Source organism: Rhamphochromis longiceps, linkage group LG3, assembly GCF_057381845.1.
Source record: "Rhamphochromis longiceps isolate RC_006_pf linkage group LG3, R_longiceps_female_GT1.1, whole genome shotgun sequence".
Taxonomy (NCBI): Eukaryota; Metazoa; Chordata; class Actinopteri; order Cichliformes; family Cichlidae; genus Rhamphochromis; species Rhamphochromis longiceps.
In genome coordinates, this window is record NC_140559.1 from 10,093,596 (window position 1) to 10,113,334 (window position 19,739).

General features: G+C 40.9%; 2 protein-coding genes across 3 annotated transcripts; both read left to right on the forward strand.

Moving 5' to 3' along the window:
• The first annotated feature begins 3,033 nt into the window (after positions 1-3,033).
• On the forward strand, positions 3,034-5,317 carry LOC146672850 (RLA class II histocompatibility antigen, DP alpha-1 chain-like). Its single transcript, XM_085389702.1, has 4 exons — positions 3,034-3,138; positions 3,226-3,474; positions 4,441-4,725; positions 4,833-5,317. The coding sequence occupies exons 1-4, from the start codon at positions 3,081-3,083 to the stop codon at positions 4,961-4,963; spliced, it is 723 nt and encodes a 240-aa protein (XP_085245828.1). The 5' UTR covers positions 3,034-3,080; the 3' UTR covers positions 4,964-5,317.
• Positions 5,318-6,553: 1,236 nt separating this feature from the next.
• Positions 6,554-14,048, forward strand: LOC146672851 (H-2 class II histocompatibility antigen, E-S beta chain-like). Of its 2 annotated transcripts, none has more exons than XM_085401596.1 (6): positions 6,554-6,639; positions 6,753-7,022; positions 12,624-12,837; positions 12,996-13,063; positions 13,151-13,276; positions 13,667-14,048. In XM_085401596.1, exons 1-6 carry the CDS (start codon positions 6,585-6,587, stop codon positions 13,690-13,692), a joined length of 759 nt encoding a protein of 252 aa, XP_085257722.1. In that variant the 5' UTR covers positions 6,554-6,584; the 3' UTR covers positions 13,693-14,048. The 2 variants fall into 2 exon arrangements, with proteins under 2 accessions (XP_085257722.1, XP_085257723.1); XM_085401597.1 differs by having other exon boundaries at positions 13,163-13,276.
• Positions 14,049-19,739: the final 5,691 nt, after the last annotated feature.

The window sequence follows — 19,739 nt, forward strand, 5'->3', positions numbered from 1 at the left end:
TAAATCCAGCTCCCCATCTCTCTGTGTACCTCTCTGTGATTGGCTGTATGGTGTGCACATCAAAATAAAGTCCCCACCCAGGTTACATGAATTCTCAGCAGGGCCGAAGATTCAGCTCCCACATACCGACAAGTCATTAACTGGCAGATGAAATTGTCCTACTTTGCCTGCCATACAACAAAAGAAGGTTGATTTAATGGCCTGAAATGATTATTGACTCATATTCAATTTATTTCCTTAAATTAAAAAGGTTCAGACTGAGCGTGAACTGAGTTTTTTTTTTTAATCATTTCTTCCAGTAATTGAAAACAGTTTCATGTGGTTTAATATTCAGCCGCAATCTTCTTCATGTCATGGTCCCCATGTCTCGCCAGCTGACTCCGTGTCAGGCGACGTGTTTGTTTTTGTCTCTCTCTCTGTCTCTCCCTTTCGCCGTGATGGCACTCATCGCGAGCTCTCGCTGCTGGCCCATGCACCTGCTCTCATCACCACACCCTTTGCTGATTCCAGCAGATTGCGACACTTCTTAAGGTGGCGGACCTACACTAGTCTTCGCTGGAGCGTTGAGCTATCAGCATCAGTCAACCTGCGAATCTGCAATCTGAGTTTTGTGACTTTCTGCTAACCGGATTTTTCTGCGTGTGTGGATCATTCCTGAACATGTTTGGCATTGCATTGGACGAACGAGAGGGGCGGCTGAGGAGAGGAATTAGATTTCTGCCAAGAAAGAGTGGAACACTTCCCTATCCCTGTTTCCCTACGGACCCTGGATACCCAGACCCCTTTCCCTTGGCACTTTGTACACTGTAAATAAATGCACTGTCTTTTGCCCAAAGGAATACCTGGTCTGCGCTTGAGTCCGTTTAAAGAACCTTTCCACTTCATGTGTGGCTTTGCTCTCTAACTGATCAGCTTTGTGGTGAAATGACTGTTGACTGTTCATCAGCAACAGTCTTCCTCTGACAACTGATGTGTCATCAGCAGCTGATTTTTTTATTTTTTTGATCGGCTGTTGGAGGATTTTTTTACATTTTGCTTTCTCTTTTGTTACAAGAATGAGCCACAGCATGTGATCAACCAACACATGCACGGGTGCAGACACACACACACACACACACACACACACGCACGCAGCAGTAAGAGTTCCTTGTACTGTGTTGTCCTTCCCAGCACATGTCAGAAGGAAATTCAGTTCAATTTTATTTACATAGTTCCAAATCACAACAACACTTGCCTCAAGGCATTTTGAACACAGAAAGCCAGGAAACATGATCAGGGCTTATTGGCAACAGAAAACAATAAGCTGATCAGCAGCCAGTCTGACCTCTGAACACATCTACAGGTCTACCAGCTGTTCAAATCTGGTCCTTCTGTTTCCCTTTAGTGAAAACTAAAAACCACAACTGAACCCGAAATCCAACACACACCAAACTTTGCACATAGGACTAAACTCTGATCCCTGTTGTAAGTCAAATAAAAGGAAACGTGAGTGGTTGCCTGTTCACTGAGGTAAACCAGCGCCCTATACCCAAATTTAATTTCACTCAGACATGTCCATGTCTAGGTGAAAATAACAGAATAAAGTAGAACAGGCATTTGATTGTTATTTAGAACCTTTAGTAGTTATTGGACATCAGAATGAGATTTTGGTGCATTTACTGGCCATTTACACCCTCCCGTTCCCAAACAGGGCTTGGTTGCTCAGAATCCCCCACACTCCTCTCAAGCTCCCATTCCATACATAACTGTGACAGAGGTCACAACTGGAGAGACTACATGCAGGCAAAGCTGCAGGCCCTGAACGCATCAGTCTCAGGGTCCTCAATTCGATCCGGCAGCATCTCCTCAGTTTGAGTCAGCTGCAGGAAAAGGTACCAATGCTAGAGAAGACATCATGTTTAGAGCTGGTACCAAAGAAAGCCACGCCTTCTGGCCTTAATGACTTCAGATCAGTTCCCTATACGTCACATGTCATGAAGGTGCTGGAGAGACTGGTTCTTAACCGGCTTAGCTTGCAGGAAACATGCTCTCAACCCTCTTCAGTTTGCTTACCATCCCGTTGTGGAGGTGGATGATACTGTTATCTACCTGTTGCTTTGATTCTTTTCATTTAACCACTTCTGCTGAGTGAGAGCTGCTCAGGATTGTCTAACCATGTCTGCTGTCTCCTTTCTTTCTTACCCTAAACACAGGAGGGTAAATTAAAGGAGATATAAAGAGAGAAACATTCTTCTTGTTTGTTTGTTCAAATGTTACAAAAACTAAAGCTGCACAGAAGCTTTATCAGGCTGAACTCTGCAGTGGAGAGAAATACTCCATTAAAAGTCTCGTAATCATCATCCTCACATCAAAATTTTCATTCCACATCATATTTCTTTTTGTCACTTTGAATTCAGTTACGATATTGGACCATTATTACTGATTTATTAAAATGTGACAGTCTCATTTTCAGCAGATGCGTGATCTGGTATCAAAGGACTTAGTTACTTTCTGGATCTATTTAAAGCAGTTTAAAGTGAATGATCACAGCGTCAGCAGCAGGTGGAGGATAGCTGGGAAAAATCTAATTATGCTGTATGTCAAGAAATGCTGATTTATGTAAAGTCATGATATAAAAGTGAAAGTGTGAAGGTGATATCCAAACAGATAAATAGGGACATGTTTAAATTTGACAGAGTGACTTTATTTAAGATGTGTCTGATATTGGAAACAATTTAAATAAATGTTTTCAAAATAAATGAAATAATATTTCACCAGATCTTTTCTAAATGTTAGAACAAACAGTGAATAATTTCCTTTAAACAGTTTGTTTTATTTTGAAAACTTCGAAATTGAAAACTGATCAGGATGAAGTTTCTTTTGAAGAAACTTTATAAATATGTATCATTAATTTGAGCAGTTTGATCCAGCTCATCTGCTGTCTGTCTCTGCCTGGACACTGATGACATCATGGGCTGTGAGCTCTGTGATTGGCTGTGAGTGTGTTAGAGCTCAGCTGCCGCTGCACTTTCAGTCAGTTCACTCTCACACACTGTGAGGTTCACACACACACTCAGAGTTTAACTGTCAGAGAGCTGCTGATGAAGATGAAGGAGCTGCTCCTCTTCCTCTCCTGTGTCCTCTGTGTCTCTGCTGACGGTGAGTTTGTCTCTGTAAACAGTCAGACAGTGACAGCAGAGTATCAATCACATTATTGATCATCTTATTGTGTGTTGTGTGTTTCAGGTCAACATGAGGACATTAATATCATTGCCTGTTCAGCCTCTGATGGAGAGGACATGTATGGACTGGATGGCGAAGAGGTTGGCTACGCAGACTTCAACAAACAGGAGGAAATCTACCCTCAGCCTCCTTTTATTAATCCTATCAGTTATGGGGAAGGAGCTTATGGAAATGCTCTGGCTCAGCAACAGGTCTGCAAACAGAACCTACAGGCCTGTAATTCAGCGATGAAGGGCTTCCCTCTAGAACACGGTAAATACAAACATTTACTTATTGTGTCACCTGACCTCTGTTCACCTGTACACACTGTAGGAAATAAAGAACCATTTGATGAGCTCATTAACATCACATATGAGTGCAGATATAAGAATATACGAGTACACAGATCTATCATTTCAATCCAAACTGCACTAACTCAGAAACCTTTAAACTCCTTCAAACACCTCAAATATGGAACAATTCAACCTTAAATACATGCAGAATTTTGTTTTTACAGAGTTCGTGCATGTGACATATTTAATAAGTATTTCCTTTGAGTTTTATATCAGATGTCCATCACTAAACTCTCAGTCCCTTCTATTTGTTATCACTTCCTGAGTAGTTTCACTGAAGCTCAACTATATTTCATTCTTAGGTAGTTTTTCAGGAATTTACGTTCATTAAAGTGAAGCTGTTTGCGTTAAAGTGCTTTCAAACATACTGGTTGCATCATCTGAACAACATTTGACATCAAGGTATGATTAACTACCTCTCAGAGGAAGGTGGTTAATCACAGCGTACTTCATGACTTTATAACCTGTGCTGGTGATAGGTGAGGTGAAGTAACACTTCATTTTGGTAATACACATGAACTGCAGAGAGGAAACAAGTCACTACAGTCTCCCAGTCCCAGTGAACTCCTTTAAAAACCTTTATTTGTTGAAGTTTTCTGCTGACATTATTATGGATATGAATGCTTTTTATTATCTGTTTCCTGTTATTCTTGTTTTTTCACACTGTATTTCACTTTATATTAAGATGATGTTAAATGTTGTCATCATTGCAGCTCAGAGACTGTTTTTTACTGTTTCAACATTAATTACAGAGTAATCCACACTCTGACAGAATGAGAGACAGTCCAGCTGTTGTCCTGTCTCCATGCGGTTAGTGTGTTACTGAAACTCATCTTGCCCTGCACTGATCATCCTCTGATCCTCTGCCTGATGTGTTTGTGCACAGATGCTCCTTCAGGTGTGATGATCTACACCAGAGATGAGGTGGAGTTTGGAGAGAAGAACACTCTGATCTGTCACGTGACTGGTTTCTATCCTGCTCCTGTCAACGTCTCCTGGACCAAGAACGGACAGAAGGTCACTGAAGAATCCAGCATCAACGTTCCCTATCCCAACAAAGATTGGACCTTCACCCAGATCTCCAGACTGCAGTTCACCCCACAGCTGGGAGACGTGTACAGCTGTGCAGTGGAACATGTGACCCTGACAAAACCACTGACCAAGATCTATGGTGAGAAAAACTTTATTTAAACAGAGAACACTGACAGAAATACAGCTGATTAGAAATAACTATCTCCAGATATGGAAGTTCATGTCTCTGTGTGTTTGTGTCTCCAGATGTGCAGGCGTCCGCTCGCTCTGATCCAGGTGTTGGACCCTCTGTGTTCTGTGGAGTGGGTCTGACTGTGGGTCTGTTTGGTGTGGCTGCTGGAACCTTCTTCCTCATCAAAGGAAACGAGTGCAGCTGATTGGCTCACAGTGATGATGTCATTATAGTTATATCATGAGCTCCTAATCAGTGTGACTGTCCTGAAGTGGTTACTGTTTTCTGTGTCTGAGTGTGCTGAGAGTTCACCTGTTAATGAACATCGAGCTGCTTCCTCTGTTTTGCCTGCTTCCTGTTTACCTGACTCACCTGACCTGCTTTAATGTCTCAGTTTCAGTTTTGAAATTCAAACTAAAAGCAAAAAACAAGAATGAAATGAGTTTTTATTGGCTTCAGACGCAGATGATCTCAGTTTGTAAATAAACCAGCTGACCACAGTGAATCCTGATGTGTTTCAGATTTTCATATATCAATAAACAATTTCTCACTAATAAAACCACAAATCTGTCTTTGTTCTTGTCTGATCTTCCTAAATGGAAACTAAACTAAACTGGATCCATGTCAGACTCTGGGATTCTGGGACCTGAGTTTAACACATCTCTCGGGCCTGCTTCCTGTTTACTACTGATGTTACTTCTTTGGTCATAAATGATGTTAGAGATGATTCAGAGATGTGCTTTTCACTGAACCCTGGGTGACTCTGCTGTCTCTGTCACTCCAAAAGAGCAAGTTTAAACTTTTTTAATGTTTTAGATCAGAGAGCGAGAGAGAGGTGGAGGAGGTGAAGCACTAAGCTCTCAGATGTTTTATTGTTGTTGTTGTTGTTTTTTTAAATCAGAGATCTAATCAGGTCATTTATACTGAGGATGTTGATACCATTGTTTTTAATTCAGTCTGATAAATTAGTTTTAAAATGCTGATTTGGCTCTGCTGCAGCCTCCTCCCTGCACTCTGAGGCCTGCCCACAGAGCTCTCTGATTGGTTACACATAAAACGCCAATCAGCAGAACATACAGACTGAAGCAGCTACAGCTGTCCAAGCTGTACTTTGAAGATGATATGATAACAAGATAACTGAGATTAGCGTGAGTCTAATAATGAGCCAAACAATAATTAATACACAAGGAATAAGAAATGTCTGCTCAGTGACCTGAATGTTTCTTTTCTTTCTCTCTGACAGAGTTTCATGGTACTGTGGATTCTCTGGTATGGTGGTTCCTCTTTATGAACATTAAACCTGTTTAGTATTTACTATCAGTAAAACAATAAATAACCAGAGGAGAGTCATGTGATACTCTGATGCTGCTAATTTATTGAACTATGAGTCCACACCATTACTTCTCAACACATTTATCCACACAGAGTCACTTTTACACGGAACAGAACAGGTGTGTATATGTGTTCACTGACACTATTACAAGCTCAGATATTAACTTAACTGATTATTACTACAGTATTAGCATCAGAGTTTACTGTATGTGGTTTAAACTGTACTTTACCTGCTGGCTGCAGCAGCCTGCTGATCTCTGCTTTTAAAGCTTTAATATCCTCTGCCTTTAACACAACCTCAATAATGAGAATGAAAACAACTCTCTCACACACACAGAGTATTTCTTCTCTCTGATCATGAAGAGTGTGAGCTGTGAGCCGCTGTCAGATTGTTCTTCCTGGTAACAGCTGACACTGTGGTCATGTGACCTGTCCTCTGTTTTTAGAGCAGCTCTCAGTCAGACTGAGTCAGTTTGTCAGGAGAACTCAGGAACATGGCTTCATCCTTCCTCTGCCTCAGCCTCCTCTTCATCAGCCTCAGCACAGCAGGTACCATCAACACACTCATCAATACACTGATCAATATACTGATCAATACATAGATCACTTATCAGTACACAGTCCACAGTCTGATGTTTTGTGTGGTTCTGTTTTGTTCACAGGTGGATTCATGTATTATGATTTGACTCGCTGTGTGTTTAACTCCACTGAGGTGAAGGACATTGAGTATGTCAGATCCTGGTATTGTAACAAGTTGGAGTTCATCAGGTTTGACAGCAGTGTGGGGAAGTTTGTTGGATACACTGAGCTGGGAGTGAAGAACGCAGAGGCCTGGAACAAACAGGGAGACCTGGCTTCATGGAGAGCTCAGAAGGAGACGTACTGCAAACACAACATTGGTAACTGGTACAGCAACATTCTGTCTAAATCAGGTGAGTGTTTAGTTTTGTTGACATCATCATTATCATCATGGTCAGCCTCACACTGACCAACACTCTGAATCACAGAGTTCTCTCTGTCACAGCTAAAAGTTTACATTTAAAGTACTGCACTTGTTTCTTTAAACCTCAGATAGAGGCTTATTATTTAATTCACAGTTTCTCTTTATTCACTGATTTCAGCGATGATTTCTGTGTTTAAATAAAACATATAAAATCAGTTCATCACAGCTATCTGTAAATCCACTTGACATAAAAGAAGATGATTTAAACATATTTATCTAAATTCAGTCTGTGTCACTCCCTGGTGGTGGAATAGTGAAACTGCAGCTACTCATTGTGACGATGATTCTGAGGCAGCAAATTAAAGTTTAATGCACAGACACTACAGAAACAGAATTCACTCTTTGTTTAAAGATGAATTTGCACAATAACGGTCCAAACATTGTTTATTTAAATATTTATGTTTTTCAGAGCTTCTTGTTGCCAGGTTCACATTGATTTGTAAGCCAAAATGTAACAGTGAATTACCAAATATTTTAACAGTAAAGTTAAACAGACACAGTAATGGATTTTGAAAGAAATGCGTTTACCTGGTTAGAAATAAGTGCTGCGCAAATGACTGTGAATATTCTCTTCCTGCACTTTCATCACACTTGTCTCTCTACAGTCAGTCACACACACTTGACCTGACTGTCCAGAACACCTCATCACTGTTGACACTCGTTTGAATGAGGCGTCATTACCTTCTCAATTACATATGATTAATCCCAGAATCTTGATAATCCTGATAATCATCCCTATAGCATGACTCCTGTTATATATTCTGTCTCTCTGTGTGTAGTCTCGCTCTTTACGACGTCACTGCAGTAAGGCGAGCTCAAGTGCTGAATGGGTTGAAATGTATTTAGTGTGTGTGTTACTGTGTTGTTACAGACAACCTGGTGGCTTAGATAACATTAGATAAAGAGAAATAAGTTAAGAGTCAGCAGTTCTGGGAGTTTCCCGGACACTCAGTCAACTTGTCTGCTCTTACAATGTGATTGCACATTTACATTGTCTTGTACAGTAAAAGGCACACACCAAAAAGGTCTTAGTGGTGCGTTTAGGAGCAACTTATAATTTCAAAAATCAGTGCTTAATCGTTTAAGCTGCTGTTATACTTCCTGCATTAGTCATGCTTTACCACTTATGGCATATGCATAAATACGTAGACGCTGCATCGAGCAGGTTGGCCCGCCAAACTGGATATGGCAGATTTGCCCTTTATACTAATAACTGTTGTCTTTCTACAAAGTTATTTAGGTTAAAGCCTCTCACTCACACTTTCACACATGCACTAGTGTATTTTGGGAAACACCAACACATGACCCAAAAATAAAGTACGTAACTTAAACAATAATGATGTTTATTGATCCATGTATGTTTAGGGTGCAGGCGCCAACCCAATATCCATATTCATTAAGTAGCCTATTAATGATGGCAATATCTGAGACAAAAAACAAAACAAACTTTTGTAAATCAAAATAAGACACTGTGATTGGCAGTGTCTTATTTCATTTTCTTTTACAGTGAAACTCAAATAAAAAATGTTGATCCTTTTTTTATTGTATACAACAGGGCCAAAAAGGTGAAACAAACAAAAAAATGCATATAAGTGCTTCATAAATTAATTGTATAATTATTAATATTTTACAAAAAAACAGAAGAGACAAGAAGCACAAATGCCACAATCTCACAAGCAAACTGACGAAAGATCTGTCAGTCTTTACTTGTATGGTACAAAATCAAGTACTATACAAAATACTTTTAAACCCTTGTACAACTTTTTCTGTGTTGGCAGTCTGTAACTAAAGTGTTCAGTTTGGTAATGGGGTGCATTTTGTGGAAGACAGGCACAACTAGTCACATGAGCGCACATCAGTCACATAACAGTGCTGTGGGCACGATTATTTACTACATATTTATATTTTTTTAATTAATCGTTTAAGTGCAGTATTTTGAAATAATTTCAGCCTAATGTTATAATAAGACCACCAGCAAATCTTCAAGTTAGTGATCATTTTCACACACAAAAAAATTGAATAATTAAATAATTATAGAAAATGATAAACCACATGTAGCGCCTCTACTCAGGACCAGTACACTCTCACTTCAAATAGAGACCCTAGACATCTTACTAGGTTCAGGAGGAGGTTTTGTTTTGGGGACTCACAAAAGGAGTTGGCTTGGAAGTGAATAACTGGGACCTTTATTGCCTCAGTACCATTTATATACATATACAACACAATAACCCAAATTGCACACTAATAGTGCATTTTAAAGGTGAATACATGTAAAACAAAACAAAATAAAGACATTTAAATGGAAGATTTATACTGAACAGTATCAGAGCTCTTGGGAATGAATGAAACAGATTAAAGTGTTCCTGTTGTGAAGTTTGAATTGTCCTTTAAAGTCGTTGAAAACCCAAACAGGTGTACTGTAGGGGAATTGTCAGTGTGCAAACCCTATTATCCGGGTAGGAAAAGTAGTGCATAGGGCTTATCTGTAATCCAGGGTTGCTTGAATCAGTTTCTCAGGCAAATCCCACAATCCGATCGCATGGCTGGCCACACCATTTCACGATCATCCAGGATCTCATTTGGGCTGTTCTCGCCGTCAGTGGTTCTCCAGAATTCTTCTAGTAGTTCAAAAAAACCAATCTACACAAACAGTGCAGAACAATCAATTTCTTTTCCCATTTTGTGTTCTTAACATGAGCTCATTAACTTCTTTTCCAAATGTATTAATCACAAATGGCATTCCCTTTAGCTTTACCAAGTTACAAGAGTTACAGTAACTTGTTTGTACCAGTATCAACAATTTTATCAAAATTACATCACAACAAAGAACATCAGCAGCTTAAACAGTAATGTAAACAGTCATAGCAATGAAAGCGACATTCATCCTTAAGGCTTACAAGCAAATGTAACTTAATTCAGTGCAAATACTATTAAACTTGAAATATGCTCATATCTATTAAGACATAACCATTCTAATATAAACAGAGCTATTGCTTCTACTTGAATACCTCCCCGATCGGAATATGGCTTCAGCGGGGTGGGGTGGCTAACAGCTATTAGCAGCTAGCATCGCATCTAGCATCGGCATCGTTTAGCTCAAAGCATTCAACACTTATAACACACTGTAAAGAACAACAGGAGAAGTGAAACAACACGCCAGATTCTCATAGCTCCCGATTGGTTTTTGTTCAAAGGTTTCTGAGCTGAATCGGCTAGTGAAAATACATTATCTAACTTAACAGGTAGCTAACGAAAGCACGTGACTCACCGGGATTTTCAGACACAAATAACTTGACAGACGTTATTCCCTTTGTGGTCAGAGTTCGGGGTCTAATAAAAGAGTACCTTATTAGCATTTATACGTAAAACAATCTGGTCTCATTAACCGGGTTGCAGTATTGCACACCAAGATACTTTTTCCATGCGCTCCGACACGTACTTGACCACCATCAGAGGGAAGATCTCACAGGAAGGGACAGGTACTACTTCCTGCGCACCAGACGTAAGGTCGTCAGAATACAAAACTGCATCACAGCACCCCCTTGTGACAATAACAGGCTATAGCCTTAGATTACAAAAATGGATTTTGCAGCCCTGTATTTCACATGGGTTACACACAATTATTCAAAGAAAACAGGTGGACAGACATGATTCACAACTCCAGGTTTATTTCAGCCTGAAGGGTTCGTTATAACTGCATTTTCCATTTCATCGTAACCTGCTGTTTTTATCAGTGTAACTCTGAATGTTACACTGCTGCAATTAAAACTACTTCCTGTTGACTTGTTGCTGCCTGAAGAACAGAGATTGATATTAACTCTTTAAACATTATAAGACATTAACTGATCAGAGTGATACATAATCGGTTAGTAATGTTCTTTGCAGTATTGTTGTCTTTAGGATTATCATGGATTCATGTTTACTTCAGGCCAGCTGGGATAAGTGGTGGATGGAGGGAATTTCACTGGATCACAACAGGACAATATGAGAAAATAAGATAGATGCTATTTTGAGTGCTGGACAGATTTACTAAGCAGGAGAAATTGTGGTGATGTGACAATCTCAGCATGACCTTCTAAGAATGAGCTATAGTTTATTTACAAATATGCAGCCAAAAAAACAACAATCTGCTGAGAGTAGCACAAATATAATATTATAAACTGTTCCACTATAAACCTAAAATCTGTGTACAACAGCTGATCTTTGCAACAAACATCATTTATCATCAGACCACAAACTATCCCAGTTACCATGTATGTCACGTGGAATAAATGCATGCATTAATTTTTTTTTAAAGATCACATTGCAGCACGTGGACATTAATCCAACACACTAGCAGATTTTTATTAACTGCTTCATTTTCGCGAACATTTCTCTTTTTTATTGGTCACAAATTCAGAGAAGTGGCTCTCTGTGTGCACTGCTGAGAAAAAGAAGCTGAATTTATTTCATTTCTGCTGTATTTCTGCCTCAAAAGCCTTGAGTGAACCATTGTTTTGATTTGGCACAACATAAATAAAACTGACTTGAATTAAATCCAGCTTTACTGAGGACTTCTTACAAGCATTCGGCATTAGGACCAATGAAGAATGATAGGACAGAGAGATTTAAGCTGATTAGGCACTCTTTCTGATAACATCTCCCGTCCTAAAATTAAACTCTCCAAGCAGCAGCTATCACAGGCAGAAGACATGAGTTTTTTCACTGTTCAATTTTGTGCAATTATCAGTAAATTGTGTCACCGACTTTGTAATTCACATTTGAGTGACTTATTTAATTATTCTCTTCCTGAAAGTGAGGAGAAAGTGTCTTTATCTTGTCTTCCTTCTCTAACCCCAACCAATCACAGCAGATGGCCCCGCCCCTCCCTGAGCCTGGTTCTTCCTGTTAAAAGGGAGTTTTTCCTTCCCACTGTTGCCAAAGTGCTGCTCATAGGGGGTCATATGATTGTTGGGTCTTCTTTGTATTATTGTAGGGTCTTTACCTTACATGTATTAAGCGCATTGAGGCGACTGTTGTTTTGATTTGGTGATTTCAGTTCAATTCAGTAATAAAACTGAATTGAACTGAAAAGCTCAACAATACTCTGAACTGCACGTGAATGAACATGGAGGTATAAAAGTCACCAAATAAATCTTTACAAGAAAAAAAGCAACCAGCAGGTGAGCTGTGGAAAGAAGAATTCACTGATGTTCTGCTTCAAACTGATGTCAGAGAATCTGAGTAAACCCTAACCTTCACAGAACTTCTATATATCAGTATGCAGTCATAATATTTTTCTGTTTCTATTCAAAATTAAAGTCTGGTACATTTTAAGAACACAGGCCTGTATCTGTTATTAATGTAAAATTTGTTATTAATTTAATACAAGTTCTGCTCCCAGTCTGTTGATGTTCCTGCTTTTTAAACTCATGTTTCTCTTTCTTCCATCTGTCTGTTTATTTCTGTTCGATGATCATTTTGTCTCAAATGGTCACTACTGTTAGCGGTATTTTAATCAGTGAAAATGACAAAAACTAATGTCTTCCAGCCTCGCCCACTGTCAAACTTCACTCCATGACGCCTGTTTCCAGTCACCATCCCGCCATGTTGGTCTGCAGCGTCTATGACTTCTATCCCAGTGAGATCAAAGTGAGCTGGCTGAGAGATGGAAAGGAGCTCACCTCTGATGTCACTTCCACTGAGGAGATGGCAGATGGTGATTGGTACTACCAGACCCACTCCCACCTGGAGTACACACCCAGGTGAGTCCACATGAGGTCCTGGAGCATCATTTCTAATAATGGAAACCAAAAAACTTTTAATGTGAAGTCTGCACTAAAGTTGAAAAGTTTAAGATCCAAGTCTCTGATCCAAAGTCGGGTTCAGTTTTCTCTGAAAGTCAGTGCTGTTTGTGTTGAAGGTCTGGAGAGAAGATCACCTGTGTGGTGGAGCACGCCAGCCTGAAGGAACCTCTGAAAACTGACTGGGGTGAATACCTCTCTGCTTGTATCTACACACCTGTCTGTCTGTCCACCTGACTGACTCTCACCTGATTGTACACCTGTGTGTCCTCAGATCCCTCCTCAGACTCGTCCATGCCTGAGTCAGAGAGGAACAAGCTCGCCATTGGAGCATCAGGACTGATCCTGGGTCTGATCTTATCTCTGGCTGGATTCATCTACTACAAGAGGAAGGCCCGAGGTCAGAACTCCCACTCACAGACCAGTTCATACCTGAAACCAGTTTAGAACCAGAATGAAACCAGTTAAAAAATCATCTTAAACCACATTAAATGTGACTAAAACATATTTAGAGCTGCTATACATCAGTCCTGTTTGTTTAATATTGCTGCTTTAAAATTCATTTTCAGGCTGTTTCAGAGCCGTACTATTTATTCTCAGATCAATTAAAATGTCAGGCTTCATTCAGGTTTCAAACCCAGTTTTTCACTTGTTTCAGAGGATTCTCATGGTTCAGTCCCTGAAACATGAAACATTACTGAGTCATTAGTATGATCAGTTTAAATCAGCTTTCATGATGTATTTTGTAGAGTTTGTTGGTGACTGTCCTCTTCTCTTCTTCTTTCTCCAGGTCGTATCCTGGTTCCCACTAACTGAGACTGGTCCTGCTCGTTTATGTCTGATGTTATAAAAGCAGCTGCTTCTGTGTTCAGACTGATGATGCTGATGATGATCTCTGTCTGGAGTCTGATCTTGTGCTGGTGTAGAGCTGATCCAGGACCATCTCAGTGCTGTTGGTGGTTTTTGTGCAGTTGGCATGGTCCTGGATGAGATTTAATGTGGACTCTGCTGCTTGATGCTTTACTGCTTTTGCTGTTCAATCGCATGTCATGGAATCCATGTAATATAATCCCTGTAATCCAGGTCTATGAGTGATTTTCTTCTCTTTTCTAGCCTGATTCACATTTACAGATTTTTACTGAACATCTTCAAACCAAAATAAACGACTCAGACTCTCAGCTGTGTTTGTTTACCTGCATCAACACGTTAATGTCACACTGCAGCTCTTATTGATGCCACAGAAACCAGTTTACACAGGTTTAAATGCTGATTTATGTGTTCAGGGATTTTATAATCATGACAGAATCAGCCTTTCTATAAAATATTGATATAGATGTAAATAAAATAAAATAGAGGTTGTGCACACCGAACAACCCAGACAGAAAGTGATGCTTGTGATTATTGCTGACTCGTGTTTCTGAACATGAAAGCATAAACGATCATTTCATTGAACTGCTAATGTTCTTATATAAAGTGCAACATCAAAATTTAAACGCTGTCAAGGTTCTCAGTCTTCCAGGTCATCGTAATCTAAGGAGCTTGGAAGAAAAACAAAAGAAGCATCTATGTCCACTGTGAGCGACCATCTTTGAACAGAGGCGGGGCTTATGACACCAACTGTCTGCCATCTATAATCCAGTTTTGAGATCCTTCCCAGACGCCTTAACGCCCACTCACATCCTGGGCCATCTGACCTCAGGTATTCACATGATAGGGTAGAGGTAGGTTTCACAATGAACTCACCTGAAACCCTGGCTGATTGGGACCCACACCCATGTTCACACCTGGGCTCATGTGATTAGGCAGAGGATTAATAGGGGGTCTCTTGGAGCAGGGCTCTAGAGTGCAATGTATTTGGTTGTAAATGCAACCAAATTTTTCAATGGTGCAACTAAAAAAAAATCCTACTGTTCGAGTAAGAAAGAAAAAAGAAAAAAAGAAAAGGAAAAGTCTCCTCAATTCTGCAAATCTCTCCGTGTTCTCTCAATAACAGACACACATTATGCCCCTATCATGGACTAAACCAATCAGAGATAGTCAGGGGTGGGACCTCTCTGATTGGCCATGGTCCAGTTGAAAGTGCAGGTGGAAGTGGGAGGTGAGTAGCTTGAATGAAGCGATATCAATTCATTAAATCCTGAATCGACTTTTAAATATAACTGTGTTTTGCTAGAAACGCCAGATTCTCAGATTAAAGCTCACAAAACCAGTTCAACAACAACCAAACAGCAAATGAGAGCAGGTACACGGACTCCACACAAAGACGTAAACACAGACCCCACGCATCAGAATCAGCTTTGTCTTTCTCGGCTTTCTCACCCGACGGCCCGAAGACGGACACGCTGTCGGAGCTCACTGTTTCTGATGCGTTGGGTCCGTGCTTTGTGTTTACATCTTTTTGCGCTGATTCTGAGCTGCAGGTTTTGTCTCTCCAACCAAAATTCACCGAGCCAGCAGCAAAAGAAGCAACAAACTGAGCTTCACATTTGATCAATGTCGTCATTAATCTTCTCTTACTTTTGCTGTTTTGCTTCCACTACAATAAAGTCACACTTCACTTACATTATTCATCCATCAGCGGTGTGATGCTCACAATGCTGATGAAGTCTCACATGTATCTGTCACGGTCTGGCCGGCAGACCGTGGGGATGTGGGGAAAAGGAGGACCCAGGCGCGGTACTCTGTGTATAAACAGTGCGTTTATTTACAGTGATGGTAGAAAGTAACAATAAACCCCAGTGTATTCCCCAGACTCCCGTGTCGTGTCTCCCTCGTGCTCTCTGCTCCCGTGTCAGCACCTCCCGGTGCTCGCTGCTCTCCCAAGCCTTCCACGCTCCTCCTGCGGGAAACAATAGCGGCAGCTGTCAGGACACTCCGTAATAGCAGGCATACACTTTCAGACTAAACTGAACAGAAGACTAACGTGGAGTCTCATGCAATGATCCCGCGTCGGTGGGAGCTCCAACTCTCTCCTAAGTAGCTCCCCCGACGAGGCCTGATCAGCAGCAGGTGTGTGACTTCGGGTGTGGCCAGTCCCTCCGCAGGGCCACACCCCTCAGGCCTGCAGGTGGCCGAGCTCCATCCTCCAGGCACACCCGCAGACATACACACCCATACCTCGCCTAAACATATGAGTGGGACACAGACTAGCACAGCACAGAAAAACACACACATATGTACACGCACAGAGAAGGGGGAACGACACCAAAAAATACATAATAATAATAATAATAATAATAATAATAATACAGGTCCATGACTGCCCAGGGGTCCTGGGTCGCCCAGTCCCAGGACCCTGACAGTATCAGTACTGATAAATGATCAGAATTATAATATTTCTGACTGTCTGAGGCTAAATTGAATCGAATGGATTATAGAAATCAGTGATGATACCCAGCCCTAGTGAGCAGCCTAGGCACGACAGAAGTGGATGTAGCTGTGGGTAATAAGAAAAGATGAAAAGAACGATTGATAACTTTTTTGTTAAGTTAAGGCCTGATCCGTCTGAAATTCATAGCCAGTGCTCTGACAGGGAGTCATCAATCTTTGAATGCTGAAAAAGCAGCAGTGTATCCAGGAAACACATTATATGCTGCAATAAATGCACTGCCCAAGTGTCCCCTCTCCCCACGGCCTTTCAGCAGCAGACAGCAGCAAACAGGTCGTCAGAGCCGAGATGATGATTAAGTTTAACACTTTCTACAATATTGACAAAGAGAGCCAAAGCACTTTAAACACAAGCACTTTTTCAGTAACTTATCTTTCTGGTAGAAATGTACTCCAAATAAAGAACTTTGTGTTGACAAGATTGTTAGTTAATCATTTACAAATCAATATTGTCTGCATGGACAGCAACTTTCCCCCCTTAAAAGTGCACACATAAAACTGCGGTGTTAAGCGATGTAGTTGAAAGGTTTGGGTGCACCTAAGAAAAAAAGTGTGCACCAGCACAGCTGTGGTAAAAAGTTAGCCTACAGCCCTGTGGAGGGACACTCCCACTGGGCTTAAATCTGGGACTCTCCACCATTTGAACCTAGAACTGAAGAAGCTTCTATGATGGTTCTTTAGTTGTAGCTCCTTAGTTGTATAAAGTGGTTTGAGTGCTCAGATTGATAGAAGAACCAGTCTGTTTGGCTGTCAGCATTCACACTGGAGTTTCTCCTGCACACTTTGTTCTCCAGAAACTGTTCTGGTATCCAAACTTGCAGCTTTTTAAGACCACACCACTATTACTGTTCATTCTGTAGCTTTTAAACTTTTTAAAATATTAAACTTGTTATTACTTTTTATTTCCATTCAAATGAATAAAGAAATCTTCAGATCCTTTTTACACCCACCTCACTTTGTAACCTCACTGCTCCAGCATACTTGCATGCATTTGGCACTAACAGGGATCATTTCTGTAGCAGAAAATGACCTGTGATTAGATTCATAGATGACCTGCAGATTGTTGGTCTGCTGAACAAGTTTCATGTGAGGCCTGTTCATGTGATAGATTGATTATTAGTTGAAGTTCATAATGGTTCAAAGTTACTGAATGTATTATTTAATTTCTTTCAAATATGTAAATGTATAAACAAGGGCAAAATAAGTCCCATCAAAGAGATTTACTGTAACACAGGCTAAAACAGTTAAAAGAGTTCATGACTTTGTTCAACCGGATAACAATCCTTAATATAACTACAACCTGTGTAAAATTCAATCTGCCTCATTCGCAATGAAGCTGCTGAAAGAGAAGCATCGTGTCTGAGCGTCATCATTGACTTATCCCCTTTTCAGCCCCTTTTCAGGGTGTAACATTTTGGAGGCACCGCTGGGATCAATGTGCAACAGGCTGCTCAGAACGGTACATCGGGACACAAAACCTCAGATACTAACCAGACAGATGAGGTGCAGGAACAGGTTGGTGAGGCCTCAGAAGAAGAACAGCTGATAAAGGAAATAGAGACGCTTCAGTTGGCTCTTGCATTATCACGACAGAACAAGGCGAAGCAACCTAGTACAGCCAAACTGTTGATGAGTGTGGGGGACAATAGTGCTAAACAAACCCCTCCACCTTTTCTGACATTACCGTGGGGCAGAGAATTCAAAATATCAGGTCAGATTGGTGAGCCCGGCCAAAAGAATAAACTAACCTTCTCCAGCCTAGCTCATCAGATTGAACAAGGCATCAGCAAAGGAGTCCCTGAAATAGAAATAGTTGATGCAGTAATCAGGGCAATAGCACCAGGCTTACAACTGTGCAGCTACCTAGAGGGCAAAACCAAGCTTACGTTGCTTACCCTGAGGAGGATTCTAAGGTCCCACTACCAAGAACGAGGTGCAACAGAACTTTACAAACCACTCACGTCAGAGGTCCAAAGCATTAAAGAAACCCCACAAACTTTCTTAATCCGTGCCCTAGACTTAAGACAGAAAATTCTGTTTGCATCGCAAGAAGCTGAATCTGGCTTAAGATATGACCCTGTGCTTGTACAGAGCCTGTTCCTTCATACAGTTCTGACAGGCCTGCAAAATGATAACATTAAGAGTGATCTCCAGCCCTACCTACAGGAAACCACAACCAGTGATGACCTCCTCCTTGAGAAACTCAATGTTGCCTGTGCAAATGAAGCAGAGAGACAAAATAAAAAGAAGTTACTCTCCCAGCAGCGGCCAACCACTGTGCATTCACTTCAGTCTGACACCCCTGCAGATAAAAAAGGGAAAAACCTGAAACCTGAATCCATCAGCAAAGCTCAGCCTGACCTACTAAATGAACTTAAAGAAATCCGTTCTGACATGGCATTATTGAAAAATCTTGGTGCTGAAGTCGCACAAATCAAAGAAATAATTCAACAGCCTAGTCCGGCACAAACACAGTATTCTGCCTCACTTGCAGCACCAGAATGTGTTCCCTTTTCTCATCTTGAGCATCTGCCACAAAACTACTGGCCTCCTGTGGGACCTGGACGGAGAGGTGATACAGCTCAGTATCAACAGAGGTTTGCACCACAACGTTGGTATCCTGCTGTAAACCGAGCACGCCTAAGGAAATGCTTTGGCTGCCAGCAAAGTGGAGCTGAGTACTGCAACCATTGCTACCGATGTGGTAGCAGTGAACACTTTCTCGCAGGTTGCAGGGCGAAACTAACTAGACCAGACAAAGATCAACCTTTAAACGGACAGTGGTTGCCCCCACGGGACAGGGAGTAACCAATAATAGTGTAACATCCCAACAGCTTTGCTCTTACTGTCGTGTTCCAGGGAAACTCAAAAGACTCAGAAGGTGTGCATCTTGTAAAAAAAGCACTTATTGTTCTAAGATGTGCCAAGCTGAGCACTGGCCCAGACACAGAAAAGAGTGCAACAAACACTCTCAGCCTCAAGTAAATCAGCACACGCACCCAAAGGCAAGTGTTACTCACCCCAAAAGGGTGGACAGCCAGTCCCATCTTGTTGTTCTTGTTGGGAAACAGTGTATAGTTGACTGTTATATGTTTTATGTTAATGTCATTGAGCAAATACTGAAAAGTACTATAGTGAAATACTATAGAGTACTATAGAGCAAATGGATGCTGAAAGAACTGAGCAGCTGTACGAGGCATTAAGAGGGGCTTTCCCTTGCCTTAAAAGAGAAAATGTCACAACCTTTATTGATTTAGTGACTGCTAAACAATCACATGATTTTGTTGTGAGAACAACAAAAGAGAAAGTCATTGTACCCATCACACTTCTGTTCAGATTGACTGTAAGGTGCAGACCCGCCCGCTGAAGAAAGACACTACACTTCTCTTTGAGCCTGACATAAACCCTCAGTGGGCTGAAGGTCTGGAGTTTTGTGAGACACTAGTAGAACTCAGAAGGGGGGTCCCCCCCTATAT

Excerpts from the sequence above, each read along its gene's own strand:
- LOC146672851 (XM_085401596.1), top strand. The coding sequence starts at position 6,585 with ATGGCTTCATCCTTCCTCTGCCTCAGCCTCCTCTTCATCAGCCTCAGC. Across the intron at positions 12,838-12,995 it reads CACCTGGAGTACACACCCAG|GTCTGGAGAGAAGATCACCT; the intron begins GTGAGTCCACAT and ends TTTGTGTTGAAG. Across the intron at positions 13,277-13,666 it reads CTACAAGAGGAAGGCCCGAG|GTCGTATCCTGGTTCCCACT; the intron begins GTCAGAACTCCC and ends TTCTTTCTCCAG.
- LOC146672850 (XM_085389702.1), top strand. The coding sequence starts at position 3,081 with ATGAAGATGAAGGAGCTGCTCCTCTTCCTCTCCTGTGTCCTCTGTGTC. Across the intron at positions 3,139-3,225 it reads CCTCTGTGTCTCTGCTGACG|GTCAACATGAGGACATTAAT; the intron begins GTGAGTTTGTCT and ends TGTGTGTTTCAG. Across the intron at positions 3,475-4,440 it reads GGGCTTCCCTCTAGAACACG|ATGCTCCTTCAGGTGTGATG; the intron begins GTAAATACAAAC and ends GTTTGTGCACAG.